The sequence below is a fragment of the Coffea eugenioides genome, chromosome 2, assembly GCF_003713205.1.
Source record: "Coffea eugenioides isolate CCC68of chromosome 2, Ceug_1.0, whole genome shotgun sequence".
Taxonomy (NCBI): Eukaryota; Viridiplantae; Streptophyta; class Magnoliopsida; order Gentianales; family Rubiaceae; genus Coffea; species Coffea eugenioides.
In genome coordinates, this window is record NC_040036.1 from 50,507,540 (window position 1) to 50,535,072 (window position 27,533).

At 36.9% G+C, this 27,533-nt stretch overlaps 1 protein-coding gene across 1 annotated transcript; it reads right to left on the reverse strand.

The window, feature by feature from the left end:
- Positions 1-403: 403 nt before the first annotated feature.
- LOC113759858 (auxin-binding protein T92-like) lies at positions 404-3,745 on the reverse strand. Its single transcript, XM_027302435.1, has 4 exons — positions 3,629-3,745; positions 3,116-3,319; positions 2,862-2,929; positions 404-512 (listed from the first exon to the last, which is right to left on the reverse strand). The coding sequence occupies exons 1-4, from the start codon at positions 3,743-3,745 to the stop codon at positions 404-406; spliced, it is 498 nt and encodes a 165-aa protein (XP_027158236.1).
- Between the last annotated feature and the right edge of the window lie 23,788 nt (positions 3,746-27,533).

Consider the following 27,533-nt stretch of genomic DNA (forward strand, 5'->3'; position numbering starts at 1 on the left):
CTTTCTGCAGGAAATTTATCTAATACTTCATTCATGACTAAAATTTTCAGCACGTGTAGTTTTTGACCAAAGAAAGTACTTCTGCAAGCATAGAAACATAGAGGTGGAAATCAAATGGACCTCAGTTTGTGCTGAACTCAGAGTAGGAAGGCCTTGTTTGCATTGTGGTTTTCCGTCGGAAAATTACGTCGTTTTCCGTGATCACATTTCCTATTACCTTTTTTCCTCACATACATCAAATCGCTACAGTAATTTTTTCATGAAAAATCATGGAAAATGCAATCCAAACACAATACATAAGTAAAATCATGATACAGCACGCGTTATACTGGGATATATTTCTAAGTGTTTTACGAACCCAATGCATGTGTAGCAGAATCCAAGTGATTTTTGTATTGGAAAGTTAAAGCTCGTTTCTTTCCAAAGGCGTCTGGTAACACACAGCAACCCAGAAGATAGGGAAGAGTAGTTTGGCAACTGTATGTGGCATAAACCAGTCATCATATGTGAACCTGAAAGGAAGAACCCAGATGTTAAGTTCAATATATATAGTACCCGTCAAAACTCGGTATGCATCGGAGGGAAACATATTGATGATTGATTTGATGGACAGTTATTTGCTGAGAGTGAACAAACTTTATGTTGGAAAAAGCCAAGTGAAGATGATTTTGCACAATAGATGTAAAAAATATATCGCTGTTGTCTTTAGATCTTCAGCTTTCAGGATTCAAGGCGAATCGCTTTGCCTGAACTCTTCCCTTGCTTTTCGCCACATTCAAGCTTAGGAAATAAAGTCAAGATTGTATCGTTTCTAGGTCCCAATAGACTGAAATGTGGCATTCTGCCCATCTAAGAGTCTATTCTAGCAAAGCAAAGAAGCTGCTTATTTGTCCTCCAACTAAAGCTTCAAGATCGGGCTGCTCTCACTTTAAGCCTTGCCCGCTGCTTTTATATGGATGGAATATAAGTAGGCACTAAATACGATCTTAGACTGTTAGCGCTCTGGCGTAAAGGAGAATAATACACTTATACTTTCACAGGTGGATGAAAGACGATAGTATGCTTACACTTTCACATAGGGGTGTGCATTCGGTGCAAATTCGGTAATTCGGTGCACTGAATTCGGTGAATTCGGTTATTTTACCTGTAAAAATTTAAACCGTTTTCAATTCCGAATTGGGCATAACCGAATTCATTCCGCAACCGATTTCAAATTCGAAAACGGTAATGAATTCGGTTTATCTATGATTTATAAATTATTACTGATTTGATCCCTAAATTTATTCATAATTGAACACATTACTTATGTTCTAATCATTTTGTGGTTTAATTGGCATTTATTTGATCACTTATACCTAGAATCCTTAGTCTATGATTTAAGAAACACATAAAAAGTGATTAATTTAAACTAAAATAAACCTTAGACTATACAATGATTGGTGATAATTTATGAATTTATAATTTACAATGATTAATTATAAGCAATATTAGTTAGTAGTTACAATGAATTTATAATTTACACTGATTAATAATAAGTAATATTAGTTACAAACTTACAAATTACAATGATTAGTGATAAGTTATATTAGTTACAAACTTATAATTTATTTCAAATCAAAATAAAAACTTATTTACTTACACATGTTATTGTGAAAGTCAATACACTAATACATTGATTTGCAATTCACATACATTCACTTACAGTCTTACACTGCTTAGTTGTCTTGTCTATACTTAAAGCCTTAAGATTAGTAAATAGATAATATGAATTTTAACTTATTTGATAACTTATGCCTAAAATCATTAGTCTATGATTTAAGGAACACATAAAAAGTGATTAATTTAAACTAGAATAAACCTTAGACTGTACAATGATTAGTGATAATTTATGAACTTATAATTTACAATGATTAATAATAAGTAATATTAGTTACAAACTTACAAATTACAATGAGTAGTGATAAGTTATATTACTTACAAACTTATAAATTATTTCAAATCAAAATAAAACTTATTTACTTACATATATTATTGTGAAAGTCAATACACTAGTACATTGATTTGCAATTCATATGCATTCACTTACACTGCGAACTACTTAGTTGTCTTATCTATACTTAAAGTCTTAAGAATTAAGATTAGTGAATAGATAATATGAATTTTTATGTTAAATATGTAGAGTACACTAATACTTGCAAGTTAGAGATTACGCATTCAAATATTCAATAATTCAAACATGAATGATGTATCAAATTACCAATATCTAAATTTAATTACTAATTATGTTAATTGTTTAATATTTAGTATTATACATATATGTGTTAATTATTATCTAATTCTAGTCATGTTACTCATGTATAAAATAATAAGTATTATAGTTATCTTATATTGTTATGTATTACTATATATTGGTATTATTATAGTCATATAACAATTAACAAATACTAAAATAATATATTGTACATTATTATATATTATTATTATTAAAGTACATGATATGATGATAAATTGATAATACAATATACTAATTATTATTAATAGCATTTACCTATATAATATAATAAAGTATTAGTAGTATATACTAATACTAAATAGCATTTATCTATATATTATATAATTTTATATACCAATTTGGTAATTCGAATGCGGTAATGCGGTACCCGATTTCAATTACCGAATTTGAATGCGAAATCGGTTATTACCTAATTCATAATCTCATTACCTATTTCATACCATATTAGAATTCGATGAATTTGGTACGTACCGAATTTGTACCAAATTACCAAATATCCGATTTCAAATTACCGAATTGAATTTGAAATCGGTTATGAATTCGGTAAGAACCGAATTTGCTCACCCCTACTTTCACAGGTGGACGAGATATAATAACCAAAATTTGTAAATCCTCCTGCTCATTTGTGTTCCAGACCTGGTAATTGAAGTACCGTGATGTTAAGGCACTGACACAACGTTGTGATATTCGAAAATTTGTTAAATACAAATATAACAGACTACTAATTTTGATGTCAGTATAAGAAACAGAGTATGTAACTTGGCTACCTGCTCCAAAAAAAAAAAAAAAAAAAAAATAGGGGGAACAGAGAGAAGAATTTGCCTGATGAACATCATCAATCGGGACAAGGAATGTGCTATTTGAGAAGCTTCGGAACTCGTGCGGATTCCCAGGGAATTCGGGGTGCATATTTGTCGTAAGATAGAGAGTGCCACTGCCCTTTAGGACCAGGAATGCCTCCTCACATGAGTGTCTATGGACTCGGGTGCGAGCTCCCGGAGCCAATGTTTGCAGCCATACCTCAACCTATAAATTTAAATCAATAGTAACTAGTCCAACAATTTACTTTTTTTTTCCCTTTCTATTCTTTTAATACTCAATCTGACTACTTTTCCAAACAAACATGCATCAGGAATTAGTGGGATGCCATAGCTTAATTGTTAACAATTTGGCTGAACTAGACAAGTACGGACAATCATAAAGTTGAAGCTGCTGCCACTGATCGATCTTTAGGAAGTGGGAGATGCACGAACTTGAGATGTAAAACATGCTGTAAAAATTACGGACTTGAGATGTAAAACATGCTGTAAAAAAACAAACAAATTAGTGTCTTGCCTCTTTCATGCCATGCAAGACTGAACCCGCAAGGGTTGTGTGAGACAAACCGGGAATCCCGAAGCTACCTTGTGGAAGCTTGCTAACATTTCTCACTAATGGAAAACCTTTTATCATGATCCACATAATATTTCAATCATTTTGTTGAACAGAAACAACTCAATAAGAAAGCAAAATGAAAAGAAACACGAGTTGGAATCCTGAGAAGTATAAACTTGCCATCGGTCAAACATGCAGAAGCTTCACCAGTCGCACTGAAGTGAAGAGCCGTTGCTGCAAAAACTGTTAAGAGATGCCCAAACATTGCGCCTACAGACTCCGCAGTCTCCGCAATACTCTTCTGTTTCTCTGGTTCAGGCTTCAGAGTAGACTGTCCTTCCCCACTCACCCAAGGTCAACCTTAAAAGAGTCAGATTATCAAAAATTTGGGTCCAGATAACGAACTATTTTACCGACCCCGAATATCTGACTTTTACATAGTTTACTCTGGGATCAGGGCAGGGCTAGGGAACAGCACGAACTAGGCCGCCGGGTTGCATTACGTCTGCATTCATGCCAATTCCGAACCAATATATGAGGACAAGCTACAATAAACAAAACTTCACTAATTTCTACACTAATTCATACTGAGATGCTAACAAAGTGAACAATGACTTACGTTTTGTTGTACCCAAAAAATAGGAAAAAATAAGTGTAGAATTATTTCGCATGACTTGTTATCAGCCTTGCACTTACTATTGGCCTTGTTGAGTTGACAGTTCATGCTCTGGTGGGACCAAGAAGTGCTCTTGTTCTCGGACTTCAGCGCTTATGTCTTCTTCTTCATCATGTTTATGACTCATTATTCAATCCCTTCATTCTTATAAAATTATAGCTATGAAGTACAAAACCAAGGGTTTTCCACGCCCGTACCATTTTCTACTCTATCCTCTATATAAAATCAAACTTAAATCTTTTCAAAACCTGATTTACAATTGTCTGCTGTACTTATATGTCTTTTTTTTATCTTTATTACTAATATAAAAGTGTCAACCCTCAAATAAACAGTGCTGCCTACAGTGCAGGACCCTTAACTGTCGCACCTCAAATCGAAAAAGCATGAAAAAGGTAACCTTAATTGTTGACTACCAAAATTGCAAATCTGTGCTCCAGGTGCGAAGTATAAAATTGCCTGCTATATAGAAGCAGAGTTCACAGCAATCCTCTTCACATACAAGCCAAAAGAAAAAAGGGGCCAGACCAATTCCTATAAAACAATTCTCAATTTGGCTTAAAGAGATTCAAAATCCACACGACCCAAGTAAATTGCAAATTCAAACTTCAAGCTAATGTTACACGCGGAAACACCATTAAACTTATGCTGTTATATTGAAGCCAACAATTTGCATGAGTACAAGCTAAAAAAAACCACAAGGCAATCCTTAAGAAGAATAAAATGCCTCTCAATCTGCTTTAAAGGAAATTAGAAACCCATGCATAGTTAGTGAACTGTAAACGCACAACTAGCACACCTCACCCAATTAGGAAGAAAGTCACTCGTCCTCGGCTCCACGTGTCAATTGAATTCTACACTTGCAGATCAAACCACACCAGACATAGACAGCTAGTGAAACTACAAAGTGAACTATAATCCTGGAAGTGTATCTCATCTGTAATAGTGATTAGAATCGAACCCATTCAATTCAATTAGTAAATGAATAATTGGATAATTTCTGATTTTATTAAATGGATCATGGTTTAAAATTGATCCAATCCAGTTCAATCCAATTAGTAAATGGGTGTTAAATGGTTTGGATTTGAATGAAATGATTCATGGATTAAATTTGATCCAATCCAGTTCAACCAATTATTAAATGGGTGTTAAATGGTTTGGATTTTAGTGGATGATGATTATCGAACTATCCATAAACGGAAATGGGCCTCACAAGTGGCATTTTGCGCAATTTGGCAGAATGACACCATTTAACTTATATAGGCCCGGTACCCTAGCAAAATATTGAAATACGTGAAAGGAAAGTTTTCTAACAAAATACCCAATGTACATGACATAATAAATCAGCAAATTTCTCTGCAAATCCTCTCTCCTCTCTTTTTTTTTTTCAGTTCTAATACTTTCTCTCTTTCATTCTCTTTCTCTACTCAACCAAAATTATTCATACACAAAATAATTCTCTCTCTCATCCTCTTTCTCTACTCAGCCAAAACTATTCATATACAAAATACAGGTATAATTATATGATATATATGAAATTTTAAATGATAAGATATGAAATTTTAAATGATAAGAGATCTATTGTGTTAGGGTTATTGGAGATATAGAAGTTTCGTGTTCTCTACATTGAGATTTGGCTTATCCCACAATGCAATTTCAGGGCTCCCCCAATTTGGAAGTTTTTATGGATTGTTGATGTTGAAGAATATGGGGATTACATGTGTATGGAATCTACTACAGAGCTATTACAAGAATAATAGAACTTGACTAAACTAATTTTGGGGAATTCAAGAGAGTTTCCAAGGCGATCACTCTCTTTAAGGTGCTATTTGTCCCCACTATCTTGCTAACCGGGTTGAGATGGCAAATTACCTCTAGGATATAATGGAAATGAAAACTAGATTACAGCAAGTTTAAACTTAATTTTCACAAGAAAGGGATACAAGAAGTTGGTTTTGCAAATCTAAAATAGCTTAAGAACAAGTTGCCACAAGAAAGGTTTGGACTACCTCTATTTATAGGCAATTCAAGAGCAAAAGTATATGAACTTCATTTGATGTCCATTTATGAATATAGCACACCAAATACATGAACTAATGAACTTGAGAAGATACAACAATGTATCTTCACGTAATGTCCATTGATGAATTTAGTATTTCAAGTACATGAATTGAGTAGTTCCATGAACTATGAACTTGAGAAGAAACATCAATGTACCAATGAATTTTGTAGGAAATTCATAAACCAAACTTCTAGACATCAAAAGAAAAATCATGTCACAAGTCATGATCAATTTTCATACTACAAACTAATTTCCAACATTCCCCCACTTAGTTTGTAGTATGAAATGCTAAACCATCACTTATGATATCATGCATAAAGAAAAGTAACTTTCGTTTTAAACTTTTCCTCAGTGCAAGTAATTCACAAGTTCTAATCAAATCAAGGTGGTTAGATTGCTTAAACCAAGATTTGAAATTAAAACAGAATTATCACACACATGAACTAATCAACTTGCATCCAACAATCACATTTTATCTTTAGCACTATTACCGACCATGTGCTTATCCTAGTTCATGATCATGTATAAAAGATTATCCTAAACTTTTATTAGAAGCGGCACCACTTCTATGATCATTTAGTAAACTATATTTCTAACCTTAACAAATAAAGCATTAAGAAATATGTTTATTAAGAGATTACTTCTCAACCTGCTTGATTAAGAGTAACATGATGTACTACCACTTGGAATGGTATAACAAAAATTATAGTACTCACAATCACTTATTAGCAATTTGTTTTTACCCTTTAAACCTTTCTAACTAGGGGTAGTGCTAGAAGAACATTGGGTTACCATTGCTAGTGATTCTAGACAAATAGTTTTAATCACATTCCCAATGTTGTCCAATTCACCAAGTCCCTTGCAAGAGTTTTAGTCAACAGATCCGCTAAATTATTATGAGTTCTTACAAACACAACTGTGACAATAAAATAAATGACAAAACTACTACCTATCACTGTCCTTCCATCTCCCACTCTTTTCCATAGTCCTCCCCGTAGTAATTCACCACCATTATGAATGCTTTTCCAACACCAAGAAGCAGAATTGGGAGGTTTCTTCTCTAGCCACCCTTTCTCTCTCATATATTTAGCTTTCAACACCCTGCTTACTAACAAATTTGGAGCTGTAAGAAATCTCCAAATCTGTTTTGCAAGCAGAGCCAAATTGAAGGCTTCCAAATCTCTAAAACCCAATCCCCCTTTCCCTTTAACTTCTGAGAGCTTTCTACAACTAACCCAGTAAATCTTGTTGTCTTTATCCCCATTTCCCCACCAGAACCTGGCTATTTTAGCACTGATTTCCTTGCACAATCCTTTGGGTAATTTAAAACAAGACATAATATAAGTTGGCATTGCCATGAGCACTGATTTGATCAGGACCTCTTTCCCTCCTTGACTTAGAGTCTTCTGCTTCCACCCTTGTATCTTAGTGTTTATTTTACTCTTGAGATATCCAAATACCTGGTTCTTCGACCTCCCTATAGTCATTGGTAGGCCTAAGTATTTCCCACTGTGTGCTTCCCTCATGTTATCCAACGCTTCATTGATCTCCAATCTTGACTGGTTTGGAGTATTCCTACTGAAATACATTGCTGATTTGTCAAAATTAACAACTTGTCTAGAAGATTGTCCATATTGTTCAAGAATCTCCTTCACCTTCATAGCTTCCTGCTTGCTTGCCTTACAACATAAAAGGGAATCATCTGCAAAGAACAAATGAGAGACCATAGGGCTATCTTTACAAATTTTTATTCCATTTATTTCTTTTGCTTCTACAGCTTTCTTGAGTAAATTAGAGAGCCCTTCCGCACAAATGATGAACAAATAAGGGGACAGAGGGTCACCTTGATGTAACCCTCTGGTAGGAGTAAAATGTCCTACTTTTTGTCCATTTAGATTAAAAGAGTAAGAAACAGTGGAAATGCAAACCATGATCCATTTAACAAAAGTGGGATAGAATCCCATATGTATCATCAATCTCCCTAGAAACTTCCATTCTACCCTATCGTAGGCTTTCGACATGTCAAGCTTTAAGGTCATGAAACCTACTTTGCCTCTTCTCTTATTTTTCAAGAAATGTAAAATTTCATGAGCAATAATAATATTGTCCAAAATCTGTCTCCCCGGGATAAAGGCAGATTGAGAGGAACTAATGCAGTGCTTTAAAACTCTTTTCAGTCAATTAGCCAGTATTTTTGAGATGATTTTATATAGCACTGTACACAGGCTAATGGGTCTGAAATTGGTTAAATCCACTGGATTATCAATTTTAGGAATTAGAGATATGATGGTCTCATTGATAGTTTTAAGAAAATTACCACTATGAAAAAAGCTACTAATGGCTTTGATAACATCAACTTTAATGATGTGCCAATAGTTTTGAAAAAATTCGAGAGACATACCATCTACACTTGGGGCTTTGTTTGGGAACATAGAGAACAAAGCTTACTAAATTTTAGTCTCTTCTACTTGTTTAATCAACTGCTCATTCATCAGACTGAAAATAGTGTGAGGTATCCCTTGTAGAATCTCATCAAATTCTTTAGGCTTTGTAGTAGTGAAAAATTCCCTATAGTGATTGCACAGTTCTTCTTCAATTTCTTGCTCACTTCTACACCAGTCCCGATTCAACTTTGGTAACAGGCTGATTTTGTTCCTTTTTCTTTTGGTCATGACACTTATAAGAAAAAACGCTATATTCTTGTCCCCTTCTTTAAGCCATCTACTCCTTGACTTTTGACTCCAAAACAATTCTTCATCTTTATAGGCTCTGCTAAGCTGCCTTTTAAGATTTGCTATGTCCCTCTGCTGATTGGATCACTTCCTTTTCTCACTGCTTGCAATTTCTCTTTTAGTTCTTGGATCTTTGCTTTTGAGTTGCCTTTCACTCTCTTATTCCATTCAATCAGAGCTATTCTGCATTCCTTTATGCTTCTTACTACTCTGAACATCCGTGAACCAGCTTGTTCCATTCCCCAGGCTTTTTTTGTCACTACATCTGTTTCTTTGTCCTTGGCCCAACTTTGATCAAAGTAAAACCTTCTCTTCACTTTTCTATTTTGTGGATTCGTATCCAGTATCCAAAGACAGTGATCAGAAGCTTCCTTTTCCACATGTTCACATGTTGCTTTATCAAATTTCTGAACCCAAGTTACACTTCCCGAACATCTATCCAATCTCTCCCTTATTTCTCCCACCCCCTCCCAAGAATTGCTCTATGTCCAAGGAACTCCTATAGGCCCTATATCAACTAGATCATTCCCTCTAATGAATGTATTGAATTGCCTAAAACTTCCATCTGGCCTCTCTCTTCTTCCCCATTTTTCCTTATTGGAGCATATGTCATTAAAGTCCCCCACTAACACCCAAGTCTCACCCCAATCCCTCTTCTTTTTTCTCAATAAACTTCTACTATTGTTTTCTAACACTTTCCTCTGTACTTGCATAGACACCTATCAACCACCATTGACTATTATCCACTTGGTCTGTCACTCTCGCTTCTACGTACCAATCTGTTCCTTTCACTTCTTGCAAAATCATTTCATCCTTCCAGAACAGGGCTAGACCCCTTGCTCTCCCCTTTGAGCATGCCACAAAGTTGTTATCAAATTTGATTCTTTTTTGTACCTGTTTCATGAACTTTTCCTGGTTTTTTGTCTCACTCAAAAAAACTACGTTAGGAGAATGGAGGTTCAACACCTCCTTCAGTTGGGGAATTGTCAAGGGGCCTCCTGCACCTCGATAATTCCACAGCGCAACCTTCATTTAACAGTGGAGGCGTTAAGGGGTTAGCTTCCAATTCCCCTATACTGTGAATGGTAGAACTATCCATCTTTAGAGATTTTTGCTTCGGAACTTTCATTGAATCCTCCTCCATTGGGTCAGGACCTTGCTGATATTCAGACAGCTTTCTTTTCCCTCCTTGCCCCCTACGCTTTCTCTATTTGTAATGTCCCGTAAAGAAACTCGACTAGTTCTTAGCACTCTCCTACATTGTTTCTTGTCTCCTTTCATGCTGCTGCTCTCAGGTGTCTGGTGTTGTTCCGCCTCTATTCCACTCCCTTGAGGTTCTACATTTCCCACAGCATTTTTGTTTATCATTTCTTTACCCGAATTTTCTTCTATGACCATGTCTACTGCTTGTTGGTCCTCTCCACTTCTCTTGCTATCTTCCTGTCCTGTACGTTCCTTCCTAACCTCTCGCAATTCCCCTTCCTCTCTGTGATCTTTGACCTCACATTTTCCTTTATTTTTTTCCACCTTCTCCTTCTCCGTATTCTGTTTAGTGTTTTCTCTCAGAAATTCCATCCACCTTCTCTCGTTCTCAATCTTTCTCTGATCTTTGTCTTTGTTCTCCTTATCTCTTCTTTTGCTCCTTATTGCATCATTAGAGCTTGGGCTTTGAGTATATTGTTTATGCCATGCTTTTAACCTCACTGTCACCACTTGACTCTGATTATTTTCTTTACTAGATCCTTTACAAGTTCTCAAAGGAAATGTCATTATATTTCCCGCTCACATCCATGCTCCTTCCCTATTATTTTGTCCATCCCTCCTCCCTCTATTACAAGATTTATCCCCATGTCCTATAATCCTACAATTACAGCAGAAATCCGGACACCGTTCGTATCTAAATTCTACCCATGTATTCTCTCCATCCAATTTCACTGAGGTTCCTCTCACCAAAGGTTGGAAAACATCCACTTCGGCTAATATCTTCATATGTCTCCCCTCTTTCCCTCCTCCCGTCGAGATTATAACTTCCTTCACAGAGTTAAAAATTTTCCCCAGTTTAAACCCAACTGCTCTACACATCCAATGCACGGGGAGGTTCCAAATTTGTATCCATAGATGAGCAAACCTGAAGTGATTGAGGTTCCGTTCGCATCCTGCCTTCCATTCCTTTAAGACCATGATCTGGTTATCCATTATCCACGAACCTCCCATCAGGATTTTTGCTCTGTCCACTTCTCTTTCCAGTTGAAACTAAAACATGTTTGGTCCTAGTTCTGCCACTACCATGTTTCTTGGGTAGCCCCAAGCATGATTTATGAAGTTTTTTATTCGTGTGAAATTTGCCACCTTTTCTCCCATCAGTTTACCTACTATGTGAGAACCCGAAATTTATTTTATATGTTATTTTATTTCTCTGAATACATTTTTTTTTACTTTACTTTACTTTATTGCCTTAATTTCCTAGATATTTTTATAAGAGAGTCAAGATTTTTAATCATTTTTCTGTCATAAGTTAGTGCATGTTAAGTTCGTAGTGTATTATGGAAGTAAGACCCACTAGTGAGGTGTGTGTGCGATAAATTTTTGAAGATTAGGAAGAGTTTTGTGCAAAGGAATATTATTTTATAAGGTGTTAAGGGATAGTTAGATGTTGGCTAGATATTTTAGTATTTGGAAGACCATTAGATGAGGATTAACCTTTGGAAGCCATGTGTCAACAAAGCCATGGAGCTTTGACTTGGACCAAGACCATTCTTAACCTTTTAAAAAAATTTTGACCAAAAATCCTTCATCTTTCTTCTCCTTTGGCTGATTTCTTTGAGAGGGAAAAAGAGAAAAAAAACTTCATCTTCAACATTGAATCTTGCTTGAATCCTTGAGTTTTCACCTTAAACTTGCAATCCAAACCATAAAAAGTGACTTTTAGGGAGAAAGAAGGACTTTGGTGGAAAGATTTGGGAGAAAGAAGCTTTTGGGTTGCATTTCTTCGTAGGGTTTCAAGGTAACCATGTCTAGAAATCATTTCTTCTCTTTTAACTTGCATATGAATAGATTTAAGACTTGATTTTGGTAGATTTCATGAAAAATTTCATAGTTTGTGTGGTGGTTTAAAAATTCCAGCTTTGATTAAGAAATTGTAGCTTTGATATTTTGATTTGAGTTTGGGTATGATCTAGTAGCTTTGCCATATGAATTTTCTAACTTTTATATGTTATTTTGGCTTCATTATAGAAATTTTTAGCTTGTAGAGGTGAATTTTAGCTTAGGGTTAACATTTTTCAGCTTTATTATGGTTGGTTTTGAGCTTTATTCTGGATTGCTATGAAAGTAAGTGTTGAGTTTGGAAGGGAAAGTTAAGGAAATAAGGGGAAGTGCTGCTGAAATTTTGTTTCTCTCTTTCTTGTGATACGAGTGATGTTAGAGGGGTGATTTTGGTTTGGTTTGGACTTAGGTTACATATGATTGCTTGAGTTTACCTTGGTAGTGACGTATAAGCTGAAAATTTGTCAAAAATCATATGTAAAACAAGAGGAAAAGTAATGGTTTCTTCTAGCATGTTTTCTAGTTTCATTTGTTCCACTTTAAACTCGAGATTGGTTGTTTTTCTTCTAAAAGTTGTGCGTATATCGTACATATATTTTGTTAAGTTTCATGAGTTAGAAATATCTAATTTTTCCTCTTTTGGTCTCTTACCTCTTTTGAGTCTAAGTGTTTTCTTTTCACACTAATAACTTACTTGAATCATAGGTCTAATATGCACTTGGATATTCTTCGATTGGCACTTTTAAGTTTGTCTTTGAATTTTGTGATTTGAGAGGCTAACCTTGGATAGGCGTATGGCTCATAGTTGAGTCTAAAGTGTGCACTTCATTAACCTAAACTTTGAATGGTCGGACCATGACATCTTGTCTTGGTTACTTTTAGGGTTTGACGGTGGCAATGAGCACAACCCGGGGTCGAACGTTTAGTGTCATTCTACATTGAAATGGTGAGTGTATCACTTGCATGATTCGTTGTTTAAAGTGAACTACTTGTGACTGAAATATCTAATTTTTATGACTGTGACTTGGTTTAATCTGGACTGGACGGGTGTGTACTTTATCATACTCGATTCCAATTGACTGTTTGACTGGTCTACTATTCATTTGATATTTATTACTTGTGCATGAATTGGATGTCATTTGGAGCCCAATATCTGATGACCTTACTGTGAAATTTGAGCTCAAACCTTATTGGTAGTTAAGCGAAGCGAGCCAGGTAGGGCTTGGTCGAGGTAGATTGACAAACCATGATGAAACTGTCACTGATTTACTGAATACTGGATTCTTTTGATATTTGGTATACTCAAATATTACCACCACTGTTTCTATTTGGTGTTTGGGTCCGGTAAGGGTTATGTTTGGTGGATGGAAACTGGTGTAAAGCGGGGATCTACGATCAATATTTTTGCTTCTCTAAACGTTAACGGAGTGTCAATGGGCTTGGATCAAGCTAATGCGATTGGGAATTTGGCTCTTGAGAGCCATATGTATCCTTTTACTTGAAACACTGTGTTAGTTGTGGTATTCACTTTTTTTCCCTAATTGATGCTTATATGTGATAGATTAAAATTTGAACTATGTGACTTTTTGACTGTGTGACCCTATGATACCTCATTGGGAGAAAACTCACTCTGTCACCTTTGTTTTCCTTACAGGAGGCGAAGTCGTGTGAAGGTGATTTTAGGGAAGAGTTGAGTTAGTTATAACTTTTAAGCATTTTGTTTAAATTTCTCTGTATTAGTAAACTTTTCATGTACATCTATAAGATTGAATACTTTGATTTGTACTTTAAGTTTGAATCATTAGTCACTCTATTGTATATAGTTCTGGGTTGACGATTCGAAGTTAATTGTGCGTTTTAGTACCTTCTGTGAGTCCGCCTCTAAGTGTAACTCCACGTACCCTCGAGCCACACAGTGTCTAATGCCCAGCAGCACCACTCTAACATAGGCTCTGATACCACATCGTGTGCTGGCGGATCATCTGCCAAATTTTGGCGCCGACTCTGGCGTAGGACAGGTGTTCAACAGGTTTTTGGACCTGCCACGATTGGTCAGGGGGGATATTAGAATGGACCGGTTAGGGTTTCCATCGTTTCGCACATGGGTTCTGGACTGTATTTGAATGTACCCATCCAGTGTAACCATGATTTCATATTAATAAAAGACAGCACTTGGTGAAAAAAAAAGTACCTTCTGTGAATTTTTTTTTGTTTAGTTAGTCCTGACTAGAGTTGGGCAGGCAGTCCGCTAATCTTTGGGGTACGCCCTAAGGGAAGGTGGGGCTGTCACAAGTGGTATCAGAGCCTATGTTAGAAATGGCCTGGGCAAAATAGAAATTCGATTAAAGTGTGACGTGTTAGGGTGTCATTAAGTATGATTAAACTTGCCTAAGTTGTAAACTGTATTTATTCTTGTTGGTCATGGAAGGAACCAGTGAAAATGGTGTAAGTGAGCTGCCTTGGAGATGCCTTCGGGTTATTGATTATTAGAAGAGATTAAGGGGATTGATCCGACGTTGAAATTCTGCATGTCAGACTATGAGGTGTAACCGTTGTAGGACTTATTCTTACCCCGATAATGTGGTCCTGGCAGTACTAGATGAGAAGAGGAGATTTAGGCATACCAGTTCTAGGGACCAAACTGAGATGGAAAGGATGAGAGGAATTATGGAGATGTAGAGGGATAGGATCCAGGAGTTGTAGAAGACCGTTGGTCAGGAGTAAGAATGGATGGATGCTATGCGTCAACAAGTGCAAGTGGTTAATGAACGCCTCACTAAGGTACTAAGAGAAGTAGGAGACTGAACTGAGAGTATTTTGTAGGAATAGGGCTCTACTTGGAGAGGTGGGGGATGCAAATTTAGCTGACGTAGGCTATGGTTGTGACTCCCCCACTTCTCCCTAAGGCGAACCAAAGGGTATCAGCGGAACGTCTGCCCAGCTCTCGCCAGGACTCATGGCAATATCCGTTCAAGCTTAGCACAATACTATTCAACAACACTGGATAAGTAAGAAAGTGCGGAAAACTTCCAAACTTAACAATATATATAACGATTATCCAATCCTTACATCAAATTCCCAAAAGTTACATCAATACCCAAAATATACAACGTCCAGGTACATCAAATATCCAAATCATACATTAGGTTCTCAAAAGTACAACCAATAAGAGGTCTAACCCAAAATATATTAGAAACCCTAAGCCAAAAGTGCATTAAAAGGGTTCCTCCAAGTCTCATTCCATGCCAAATCCTGTTAAGGAAAACAAATCTACAGGGTGAGCAAAATGCTCGTGAGGCCAAGAACACACATGCAGTCACGTTGTTCAAGTAACAATCCCAATTTAACAAGTAGAGCAATAATATTACAATAAATAACAATTCGAAGGAGAAAAGTAAACAGAAACAATTTAAGGATATAGGAGCTCTCAGGAGCTATTTTCCACTTGCACGATTACGAACCTCCACGAGTTGACACTCCGTCAATCGGGTAGGTTTAGTCCGTAGAACTTCACTTATCATGTCCCCTTTCACCTTACATACCCCTGTATCGGGCCTGCCTGTCGTTTGTTTGAGGCGATACTGCTCGAGTATGCCAAGCAAGATCTCTTAATAGATCAAGCTTTTGTTTTCTCATGGTTCGCCAAGGACCCCGACCAAGCCCATGCCGGCTCGAGTCCAAGGTTAGCCAGTGAGATTTGGGCGTCCCCTATGTACATTTGAGTGTCGAGGAGATTCACTCCAGCGACGTATGCAGCCATAGCATACTATTTCAAGTCAAGCAAGCATGTGATATATTCAAGCATTCATGTCATATCCAGCAGGTCATTCATTTCATGTCAAGCAAGTTAATCATGAATCATTGGTTTCAAATGAGAATGAGTGCGATAAAGTACACACTCGTTTCCATTTTCAAAATCTCAAGTCATGGATACCAAGTAAGCATGTATCAAATTCACAGGAGTTCAAGTAGTCATGCACTTGACACTCACCAAATCAACCAAGGAGAAATGTTACTTGAAGTTCAAGCGTCTACCGCAGGATCCTCTTGAAGGTCCTCGTGCGAGCCTGAGTAATTAATAATGAGCAATCACTTATAAACCCCAATTATCAAGAAAGATCGCACGCTTGTACAATCCTAGAAAATTTTACTAAAATGAGTCTAAATTACTCGCGAATTAAGGCTCAAAAGTGGGGTTTTAAAGTACAAGAGAAATCGAGTTTTTATCTTCGAAATCAAGTATAAAATGTTCAAGTGATATCGAAGGAAAAAGGAGAATTCGAAAAACTCCATTTCCTTAAGTTCTGAAAATTTCAGTTTTGATACGAGATTTTTGAAAAATCGTATCTCACTCTTTACAAGTCTAAAATTGGAAAACTTGGTACCGTTGGAAACTTCTTCCAAAGTACTAAAAGTTCCAAGAGTACACTTTCCCATGATTCCAAACGGAATGTATTCAAAAATTGGCTCAAAGTCGCTGTTTAAAGCTTGCTAGACAGTTTCAGGGTTGGTTTTTCGCCAACTTTGGAAATTCGGTGAAATTCACAGAATTTGAAATAGCCTTTCAAATTTAAAATTCAATTAGAGTTGCATTCAAAGTTTAAAACAAAACAAGCGGAACAAGAATCGGAGTTTTGAGCACCAAGTTATAGTAGCTCAAAGTTGCTGAAAAATTGAGACGGTTGGGCAATTTCCAGATTTAAGTTACAAACTTTGGGACTTTGTTTGAGTATCGAAACGGACTCGGAATGGCACCAAAATTATCAGTATTACACTACCATATAAGGGCTATTCTGCTGTAAAATTTCATAGAAAAATACGCATGGGAAGTCGGTTAATAAAACCGCTAAAGTCCCAAGAAGTTCCAAGGCAAATCTGCCTTGGACTTCCGTTTTTCCGTTTTCAAGCATTTGGCCAAGGAAAAATTCCCCAAACATGGTTCATTGATGTAGAAAAGGTCTAATAATCATCCAAGATGTGTTTGGTACGTGATTTACACCAAAATTTTCAAATAGCAAGACCCAAATCAATATTGGTTACAATCTGCCCAAAATAAGGGTTTTCACCTACAGAGTCGGTTTCGAAATCTGGTCATAATTTTCTCAATTCAACTCAGAATTGAGCATGGTTGGTGGCGTTGGAAACTAGATTCTTAAGGCTACAATTTCATAGAAGAAATTGTTCCTAAAATATTTCCACAACTAACTCATTTTTGAGCATTAACTCGCTGTTCAAAACAGGGTTCCAGTGTACACGAGAAACAGGACAGTCATGTTTAAATGATTGGCACAGACTGCGCAGGTAGAATCAGAACGTGCATTTTATACCGTTGGAAAGCTGGGAATGTCTAGTTTCCAGTGCCACAAACGGTACTCGATTTAAACATCAGAGTAACAAGTTATAGCCGAAAGAAAAAGACTGCCTGGGCAATGACGGGAAAATTTCCAGATTTGCTAAACCTTTGAAATCACCACATTTGACCAACCAAATCATGTTATTTTTCAATGAAACTTTCTACACCATTCATATAATATGTACACATCATAAATAAGCCATTAGAATCACTAAAAATCACCCTAAGGGTCACGGACAACATAGGGGCAGAATTGAAAAATTTTCACCTTTGCTCCCCTTTGAGTTTCTACCAACAATACAACGTTATTCCACTACTTTAAGCACTAAACCAACATTATTAGCATCATCATTCACCAAATCAGTTCATCCAACCAAAATGGGAGTTCATAGAGCCCACACAACAATTTTTCCAACATAAACAAGCTACCCATATGCAAACATGAGCTCATATGTGCACTACTACTTCTATAAAGTAAGATTTGAAGGGTTGATCATGATTTACCTTCTTAGATGAACTAAGACAGAATTTTTGGTCCAACAAAGCCAAAGAAAACCGTGGAAAGCAGCCCTCTTTCTTAGCTCGATGTAATCTCCAAGTGATTTGCTAAGTGTAGGTGAAATTTGAGGTGAAATGGAGAAGATTTGGTGAAGGAAATGAAGAGGAAATTGGAGCTGTTTTTCCTTCCTCTTGGTCGGCTGTTTGGAGCAACAAAAGAAGAGCTAATGCTAATGGTAAGCTTCCATGAGAAGCTTTAAAATTTGTGGCCAACATTTGCTTCCAAAGTCAACTCTCCTTCACGCTGGCACGCGCGTGTTTTGTGCTCGATTCCTCTCGAGTTTATTTCACTAGTGCACTAAACCTCTGATACACTTATATTCGTATCAATATTATTCAATCTTAATTGTCCCAAAATAAGGGTCTAAAATCCCTCAATTAAATCGCGCGCGTAAAAACGCGTACTTCCGATTTAAGCGCGATAAAGTGAACCTTCCGAGAAATTCTTATAACGATAATATAACTAACTAACATTTGAACACTTAAACATAAAAATACCTATTTTAAGACTAATGTATATGTCTCCAATTTTCCAATCTTATAGTACTCTCAAAATGGTTATTGCTTCCAAACGCGCATTCACTATTCTCACTTACCAAGCTTCCAAGAAAATAAATTTTGAAACAAGTCATTTTAAAAATATAATTAAGCTATAGATCCATGTAATTAGGTCTAGAGAGGTTAGAAAATAATATTCGGGGCAATTGGCCAAATAAATAATTAAATGAGCTAGTAATAGGACTTTAAAATAGGTAAATTTTTGCGAGTCCTCACATGAGTCGAGTATTAATTCCTCAATTAATCTTTCTTAATCTACCATTGATTATTCTTATCTCTCCAATATTAATACACTCTCGATTCAAGTATAGCCTCGAAAGACGTGCACTCGTTGTTTCGAACTAAACGAATTTTTTGAAAAGTGAATTTTCCAACAAAACGCTTTAAAAATATAAAAGAGGCATCGTTCCATATAAATGGATTTTAAATTGTCGAAATAAATAATTCGGAGAAAATGAATAAATAAATATTTAAGTAAACTTGTAATATTCGATAAATAAGAAAATTTTCGGGTCCTCACAATGGTAATGAAGTACTGAGAAATGAAACATCTACTAGCTCTGTTGGGAACTAAGTTAGAGCTTCTATGACCCATATTTTGACCCTGTGTGAGGGGTAGTTAGGAAAGCCCCAGTTGGATGTTTTTGTATTTTTGGTATAGTTTTTGTTCACTACACTTTTGTTATGATCCCGCTACTTTTCAAATGGGATTGTTTTTGCTTGTACCTAACTTTTACTGTGTGATATGTATGAAAGGGTTAAATGTACTTGACTTTTGGCTTGTTTATATTCTTATGCTTAACCCATATATCTATGAAATTTTAATTTTTGCATATGTATTACGACTCTAGACTTGTTAAAAATCGATGAAGGGTAGACGTAGTGGATGAGGCCGTGGGTGTGGACCTAGGCAACTCTTGAATCAAGTGGGTAATCGCGAACCAACGGTTGAACAGAATTATGAACAAGAGGCCGATCCCAACGCACAAATAGCCACGGCCATATAACGTATGACAGGCCTGTTAGCACAAATAGTCACTACAAGAAATTTGGCCTTTTGTGACAACAAAAAATCATCACTAAAAATCAAAAAGTCGTCATTATATGAGTATAGTGATGACTTTTTCCATTGTCACATGGTTGTCACTAATTCTATGTCACAAATGGGCCCATGTGACAACCCTTTGAAAGTCGTCACTAAATCTTGTTATTTAATGACGAGGACGAAGTCGCCACTAACGGTTATCATTCTGTGAAGAATTTTCTTGTCACTATTTCACATATTTTTTGTCATAAATATAGCAAAAGTCATCACAAATTTGAAGTCTACAGTGACGACTTGAATTTGTCACTATTAGTTCTAGTATTCAGTGACAAGAATAGTCGTCACTTAGTGAACTTGCATGTCAATTGTTCATTACAAATATAGCATTGTCACGGCATTTCCGACAATTATAGCAAAACTCAATTTGACGAAAGGTTAGTGAACTTGCATGTCACTAAGTTTTGCCTTCAAGAGTTGAAATTGGCCATTAGAAATATCGTATTGCCATAGCATTTTCAACAATTATAGCAGAACATTCAATTTGACAAAAGACAAAATCAACGTAGAATATATGCCGCAAATCATCTATATGGTCATAACACATCTTAAAATTAATCAAAACAAAAGTGAACCACAAATGTTGGGTCCAAAGTCCCACATAATCAGTTCAAGTAGTAATGACCAATACATATCCTTCCTAAAAGATGGGCTACTAGATTTCTAAACTAAGTATAGATTGCAGCACCAATGTCAGATTTCAATAATCTCTTCAGCATATCCAACAGCCTTCTCATGATCAATATGAAGCTGGACTGCATTGAAAATAAACTATTAAATGCATTAGAGTATACTTTAATCAGAAAATATGCTATTACAACCTTACACTACTGAATTTGAATGAATAGTCAAACAAAACAAGACTCCAACTACTGTGAACTTAATAAGTAAAAAAATATTAAAAAATAGAGTTTCAGCCAAAATAAAAGCAAAGAATTTATCTCCTCACCTTTTTTGAAGCCTATCATTTGTGCAAGTCTTTCATTTGGGCAATCAACTCCTTGTACAACCCCCTAGTTCAAGTTGCTGCTCTTGCAAGCTCTTAATTAGCTCCTTTTGGGCATTGAATTCATCTGCAATTTGTGTAGCTTGTTGCTCTGCTACATTTGCCCTTTTTCGATGCTCTTCAATTACACTCCTCAAGTGGTCAAGCTCAATTGCTTGCCTCTTGGTTGTGTTATGGCTACAAAGCTATCCAGGTTTGTATCCAAGGAAAGAACTAAACTTGTCACAGATCCACCATCCCGTGAATATGGTTGAATCAAATAAAATGATTACCATACTTTCCTCTCAAACAACATATGGTGCAAACAGGTTAGCACTTTTATCAGCATAATCAACATTATTCGAGTTTATTTTCAGAATAGGTTCAAAAAGCACAACTCCATTCCTCTTTTGCATATTGGCCAGAAAAAAATCACTGATACTGCACTCTTCAAATTCATATCCAACATGACAATTACATGGAAACTCAAATTGGGACCTTGTACCAGGCAACTTCATTTGTTGAAATAGATAAAAGTCGAATGATTGAGATAATTTAAGACAGCAGTAGTGAAAAAGACAATTACATGATCACTTTGAACAATCCAAATAAAGCCACACCAATAATTTATTTTTCACAGTTATGAACACAATTACGTACAACAAATTCCTTCTAAAAATTTTTGTAGGAATGTTATAAATTTTGTTCCATCTCAAAATGTAGTTGAAAAGGATGCGGCATCTTATGAAGAATTTAACTGGCCAATGCTGCCATGATCAAAACTCAAAGGTGCAAAGTTTAGTAACATTTAACCTCCAAATTGCATAGCCCCCGACCCTTTAAAGTCCCAGGTGATATATCATGTGGAAAACAGATATATCTTATGTAGTTTTGAAAATGCTTTCAGTAAAAAACATCCCTTCTAGTTTAATAGTTGCACAAGAGAACAACTAAACTAACATTTTTCTTGCTTCAGTTCTAAACCAACCATTTACAAAATTTAAATGGTTTACAAAACGAAGAGCAAACGAAAATTGACTCATAGTGTTCTCCTGAATTTTGAAGAATCTATGCAATCTTTTAGCGGAAAAGACAATCTTCTTGCGAAGAGAAAGGCAACCGAAAAGGGCTAGCTTTTTCAAGTCGTTGTGTGACATCCATCTGAAAATCCAATTCACAAGATTGAGATGGAGAAGATGCAAGCTAGGAAACTCAATACATTGAAAATGCTTTACTAATCTCTGTGACGTATAAAATTGTATCACAAGAAGCTAGAGCAAGAACTTATTAGAAGGCCAAGCAATGGCAGACTGTTTCACTCCAAATTCAACAAAATATGCAACATACAAAGAATTACACCGGTACTTTAGCAATCTACTCCACTCTGTAATAGTACAAATACTAAGCACAACTTAAAAAGTTACTCATTGCTTCACGTCAAGGTACCAAAAAATTTTCCCCCACGGTTACCACGTCGCTTGACTTGATGATTTTTGTAGACACCAAATTTTTAAGGCATTTCGTTTACTATTAATTTTATTTTTTTTGATTAATTTCATTTATTTTTAGTCTTTATTTTTAAGTCATTTTAAGTCGTTTAATTAAACTTTAATCATTTAACCATTTAATTGTTATTTTGTCTTGTTTCGATTCTAGGTTTTTGAAAAAGAAAAGAAAAAGGAAAAAGAAAAAAAGAAAAATCAATCGAAGGGACAAAAAATAAGACACATAAGCCTACTTTAGGGTTTGAAATCTTAGCCTTTCATATTAGGTTTAGTTTTGGGGTGCCCTAAAAGATGAGAGGGCCGCAAGCTAAAAGGGGGTGCCAATTAGAGAGGAGAGCTACGGGGGGTTTCTTGAAAAAGCTTGGGGAAGGAAGCGAGAAAAGAAGGCTGCGGCTGAGTATTGGGGGAGGTACGGAAGGCTAAAAATCCGAAAGGCTCTCGGTTGGGGCGGCTAAGGAAACGATTGGGGGGGCAAGCAAAAAAAGGAAAATCAGAGGAGAGAAGGTCGAAAAGGCTAACGGGAGGAAAATGAAAAACAGAGAGGGACGGCTAAAGGGGACCGGAGAAGAAAGGGAGAGTTTTCGGCCGTGAGTTTGAGAGGAAACCAGAGAAAGAAACAAAAGGATTCGAATGATGGCTAATGAAAAAGGAAGAGCTACGGCGAAAAGGAAAAGGGGTTGCGAAGAACAGAGCAAGGAAGTTGAGAGGGGGGTTACGGAAATCAGAAAAGGAAGAAGGCGAGCAAAACAGAGGGTTTTGGGGTGTTAAAGAGAAATCAGATTGGGAGTGACGGCCTAAAAGGGCGTCGGGCAACAAGAAAAGAAGAGAGAACAGAGAAGACTGGCGGAAAAAAAAGGAAAAGAGCAACGCAGAGAACAAAAACAGAGAAGAGCAAGGAAAATTGGGGGAAGCGTTTCGGGTGAGGCAAGAACGAGAGAGAGAGAGAACCAGAGGGCGAAGGTAAAAGCTGAGAGCAAGGAGTAGAAGGAGTGGGCGGCGAAGATTTGCTCGGCCATCATTCTGGGATTAAGGACGACGGTGGCAGGCTTCGCAGCCTGGGCAAGGGTGAAGCCGTTGAGTTAGAGGCGGAGCAAGGAGAGGAAAACAAGAAAGCCAAGGCAGAAGGCTTGCGGCTGAGAAACAAAACAGAGCGAAAGGAAGCGGCGGAGGGAGAGCCGAAACTGCCGCCAATTCACTGGGTCCACCTCTGCTCGCCACCACAACGTCGGACTCCACCCCCACCGCCTGTAAATTGCCGTTGCGATAGGCCACGGTGAGTCTACCTTTTCTTTTACATTTCAGTTCTTTTACAGAGCATGTCTGTCGTGGATTGTGGTAGCAAATCTTCATGTTGGCTGTCTATGGTTTTCTGATCGCACATGTTATATGTATTGATTGGGTTGAATGCTTTGGGTTGCTAGTAAAAATTTTGGGCGGGTCATAGATTCGATTAAGCAAGAGTCACTGATTGTTTTTCAATGCCTGTCTATTGTTCGATGAAATGCCCAACCGAGAGTTCGGTGTGAAGGGACGAATTGATTTCTAATTCTTACACGCGTTCGGCCGGCTCATGCTTGCCAAAATGATTGATTCGGATGGGTCTGCTTGGCGTTCATTTGCTTGACATCTGTTTTGTTTCTCTTTGCTTGATGTTTTTTTATGGATTCAAATTGATGACATGAGATTGTGTGAGAGAGAGTTTGTTCGTGTTTCATTTTCCTTTGAAAGTGGTAATCGAACTCTGCTGTTGCTTTCCGTCTGTGAAGAGGACGGGAATGGCGGTTTGATGTTGAAATCATTTTGGAAGAAGATGGCTAATTTACAATTTCTATTCCTCATGTTCCTCTGCTTTGTAATTTAACCCCAGAGCTTTAGAATTTCATAATTCGATTTCCGAAAACTGTCATAAGTCCTTCAATCAGGTCCTTAATTTTGTTGTGTTTGAACCTCTCACATTTTCCCTTATTCTGTTAGGACCCAAAACTTGGAATGATCTAACTTGTTTTGCTCTTTTTTGAGTTTAATTCACTTTTACATGTTTTATGTGACTTTCTTGGGTAGATTATTTATGGGTTTTAGAGTACAATTAGATCTTAATAATTTTTGGCTAGTTTAATTTTTCGGTGGGTTTTGTAAGAAAATAAAGATTGGGTCAAGAATTATGTTTGTTTGGGTCTAACAAATGGGTTTTGATTACTTTTGATTGGATTTTGATATAGCTTAAATAGCCAAAGCCCTTGCATTATTCGGTTGGGCTGGAGTAATAGAAGATGGGCTAGTTTTTTTTTTCTTCTAAAAAAAAAGGACTTTCGGTTTGGGCTCGGAGGTTAAAGCCCATGCATTTTGTTGGTTTTTACTTGATAAAAATAATAGGCTGGCCCATTCCATTTGCTTGGATTTTCGATTGGGCTAGGGAAGGTTTTGGCCCAAACAAATAAAGAAAAGGGCCCAATGGCCTGTTAAGTTAAGAAGCCTGATGACGAAATTTCGTTCCAGTCCCCTAACTTTCGGATGTTTTCACTATGGCTCTACAAACTTTCAATTTCATTCAATTGGGTCCTTACTTTAATTGCAAATGAGTCCTTGAACTTTATTTTTCTTTAATTTTGGCCCCAAAATTTTGTCAATCTTTGCAATCAAGTCCTTTCTTCTTTTGACTTCTTGAATGTGGGTTGTCTACATGATTTAATTGATTCAATTTCATGTTTACTTTTATCTCTTGTGATTATTTTTTGATTAAAGTGGTACCTTGACCTTTTATTGTTTTGAAGCCATTTTCCCTTCATTACCATCGCGATGGAGGTATAACTTCTTTTATCCTTTTTGTCTCTCCTCTATGTGACCCCAACGTGCTAAGTGAGAATTGCATGTCTACTTTGCTTTCCTTGCCTTTCTTTAATTCCTTTCATTTATTTCATTTACTTTTGCTTTTATTAAGTTATTCTTTCATAGGGTATGTGTACACCTCTTGGCTTGTAATAGATAGGGCTTGGAGAGCGTTTTTATTCACTTTTTCTCTTCCCCATTTGTTTTAGTTAGCCAATGTAATAAGTTCATTAGTGTGATTTGCATGCTTACGTGCTACGTGTTACTTGCTTTCTTAGGGTCTTGCATCTAGACACCATGCTTATGTGTTATGTGCAATATATGATTTACGTGTTTATTTGTTTTATTAGCCTTTACATGATTTATTTGGTTTATAATGAATGTGTGACGTTATCGTGGCTAGTCCAACGCTGGTCATGGTCTTTCCCCTCGAGCTCTCGCAAGTCTAATGCTTGTGAGAGAATTTTAGAAAAGGGCTAGTCCAACGCTAGACCCTTAGGGATTCCTCTCGTTAGTACATACTTGCATGTTTCACTACATTTCATGCATTTTTCTTAGTTTTTAGCATCTGGCATGCCCTTCCAACCCTTTCCCCTTCATTTTAGGTTTTTGCATCCTCATGCTAGGTATAGGGTACATTTGCCTGAGCGTCACCTTTCGATAAGGGAAACGAGCGAGTGTGGCTACAAAATAGCCTTAGCACGCTAGTTCTTCCTTCTAATCAAAGGGAAAATCGAAGTCGTGAAATTAGGAGTCATTCCCGTACCCGACTTGATGCATTCCTCTAGGTTCATGCACTCTCATTCTTATCATAACACTTCCTCACTCTTTCATCCACATTTTCTCACTACTTATATTTTCTCAATCCACATGCCATGTTTGCACATTTTTCTTCTTTTATCATTATTTCCCACCTCACAAATTGCACCCAATTGCACTTACATGTATCTACTATCATATTTTCATCCATTTGCACACAAACACCTTTATTTTCCCAATTTGCACATATGCACTTGTCTTACATTCGCACACATGCACGTTTTCTTACATTTTCACACTTGCACTCATATTTGAGCCTTCATTTGCATCATTCGCGACCTCTATGAGGACTTTCCTTATTGGCCACCACAACTCATGTGGTTGGGACCAAAAAGCCTCGTAAGAGACATTTTAGATTTAGGATTGCATTTCTTTTCATATCCATTAGTCACATCCAACATGCAACGCATATTTTGGGTAGAAGAATTAGGAAAAGAAGGGTTAAGTCACGCAACTAGCTTTGGCTAGGGTAAGGGAGTGCCTTAGGCTTTGCCTTTGCCTTCTCCCTTATCAAATGTGACCCCCGATCCCTTTCTTTGGTTACGTAGAGCTAAAAGTTCTTAAAAAGGGGTTTGTTTACTTTGCTTTTCAAAAAAATTCATTTTTGGGTGACTTGGTACACCCTAACTCTATACCAAGTGGCGACTCCATTTTCCATGCAAAAAAACCCTTTTTGAACTCTGTTTGGCCAAATCGTCGCATTTCCAAGTCCCACGGCCTTTTATTTTCATTTTCACACACATTCACATACATATTCCACACACTACTTTCACACACTCAAAAAGTGGGGCGCGACAGTTGGCGACTCCACTGGGGACTTCCTAAGTGGGTCCAAGCTTTTGATTTGGCTATTCTTTTCCTTTTTCTACCCTTTTTATGCATAGCATTTGGATATTAGGGTTGCATTTTTTTTCATTTTGGGACTTTTTTGCCTCGTGCGCGTATCAAACTATTCCCTCACTCACGTATGTATGATTGGTTGTTTGGATGTATGTTGTACTTGTTTTATCTCGCGCTTTGCATTGCATTTGGGGGGGGGGTGTGTGTCACCTTTAGATCCTCGCGTTGGTTCTCAACCCCTTCCCTCAAAATAGGGAACACTTCATACGTGCATGTTTATTTACTGTTATCCCATTTTATTTTATTTTCGTGGGCTCTTTCCCACACCGCCTTGTAGGACTAGGAATGGTTTCTCTAGGTATGTGGATGGTGTGCTCTGCGCCCATAGCAGTACCTAGGGGATCGCTCGAGCCACCGACCGAGGGTCTTGGGATTGATGACCCATTCCCTTAGGTCTGAAGGCTTGGGGACCTTTTTAAACCTTATCGAGTCTAGTTGCATTAGTGAACCCCAGCCTCATGCATCCATGTTAGAGTTTTCCTAGGTTAGAGTCAACCCCACCTTTTTTAAGCACATTAGGCACGAGGGAAGGGGTTCCACCCCTTTTACTTGTTTTTATTGTATCTCTTTTCTTAATTGCTCCCAATATGTTATGTGTACTATCAATTGTACTAACCGTTTCTTTGTTTTTTGGCCTGCATTCATGTGCCTTAGCAATAAGAGGCCTCTTTGGCACTCTTTTAGTGACTTACCCACTAGATAACTCACATGTTCAAATTTCAGTCATTACATTTAATTTTCAATAAGT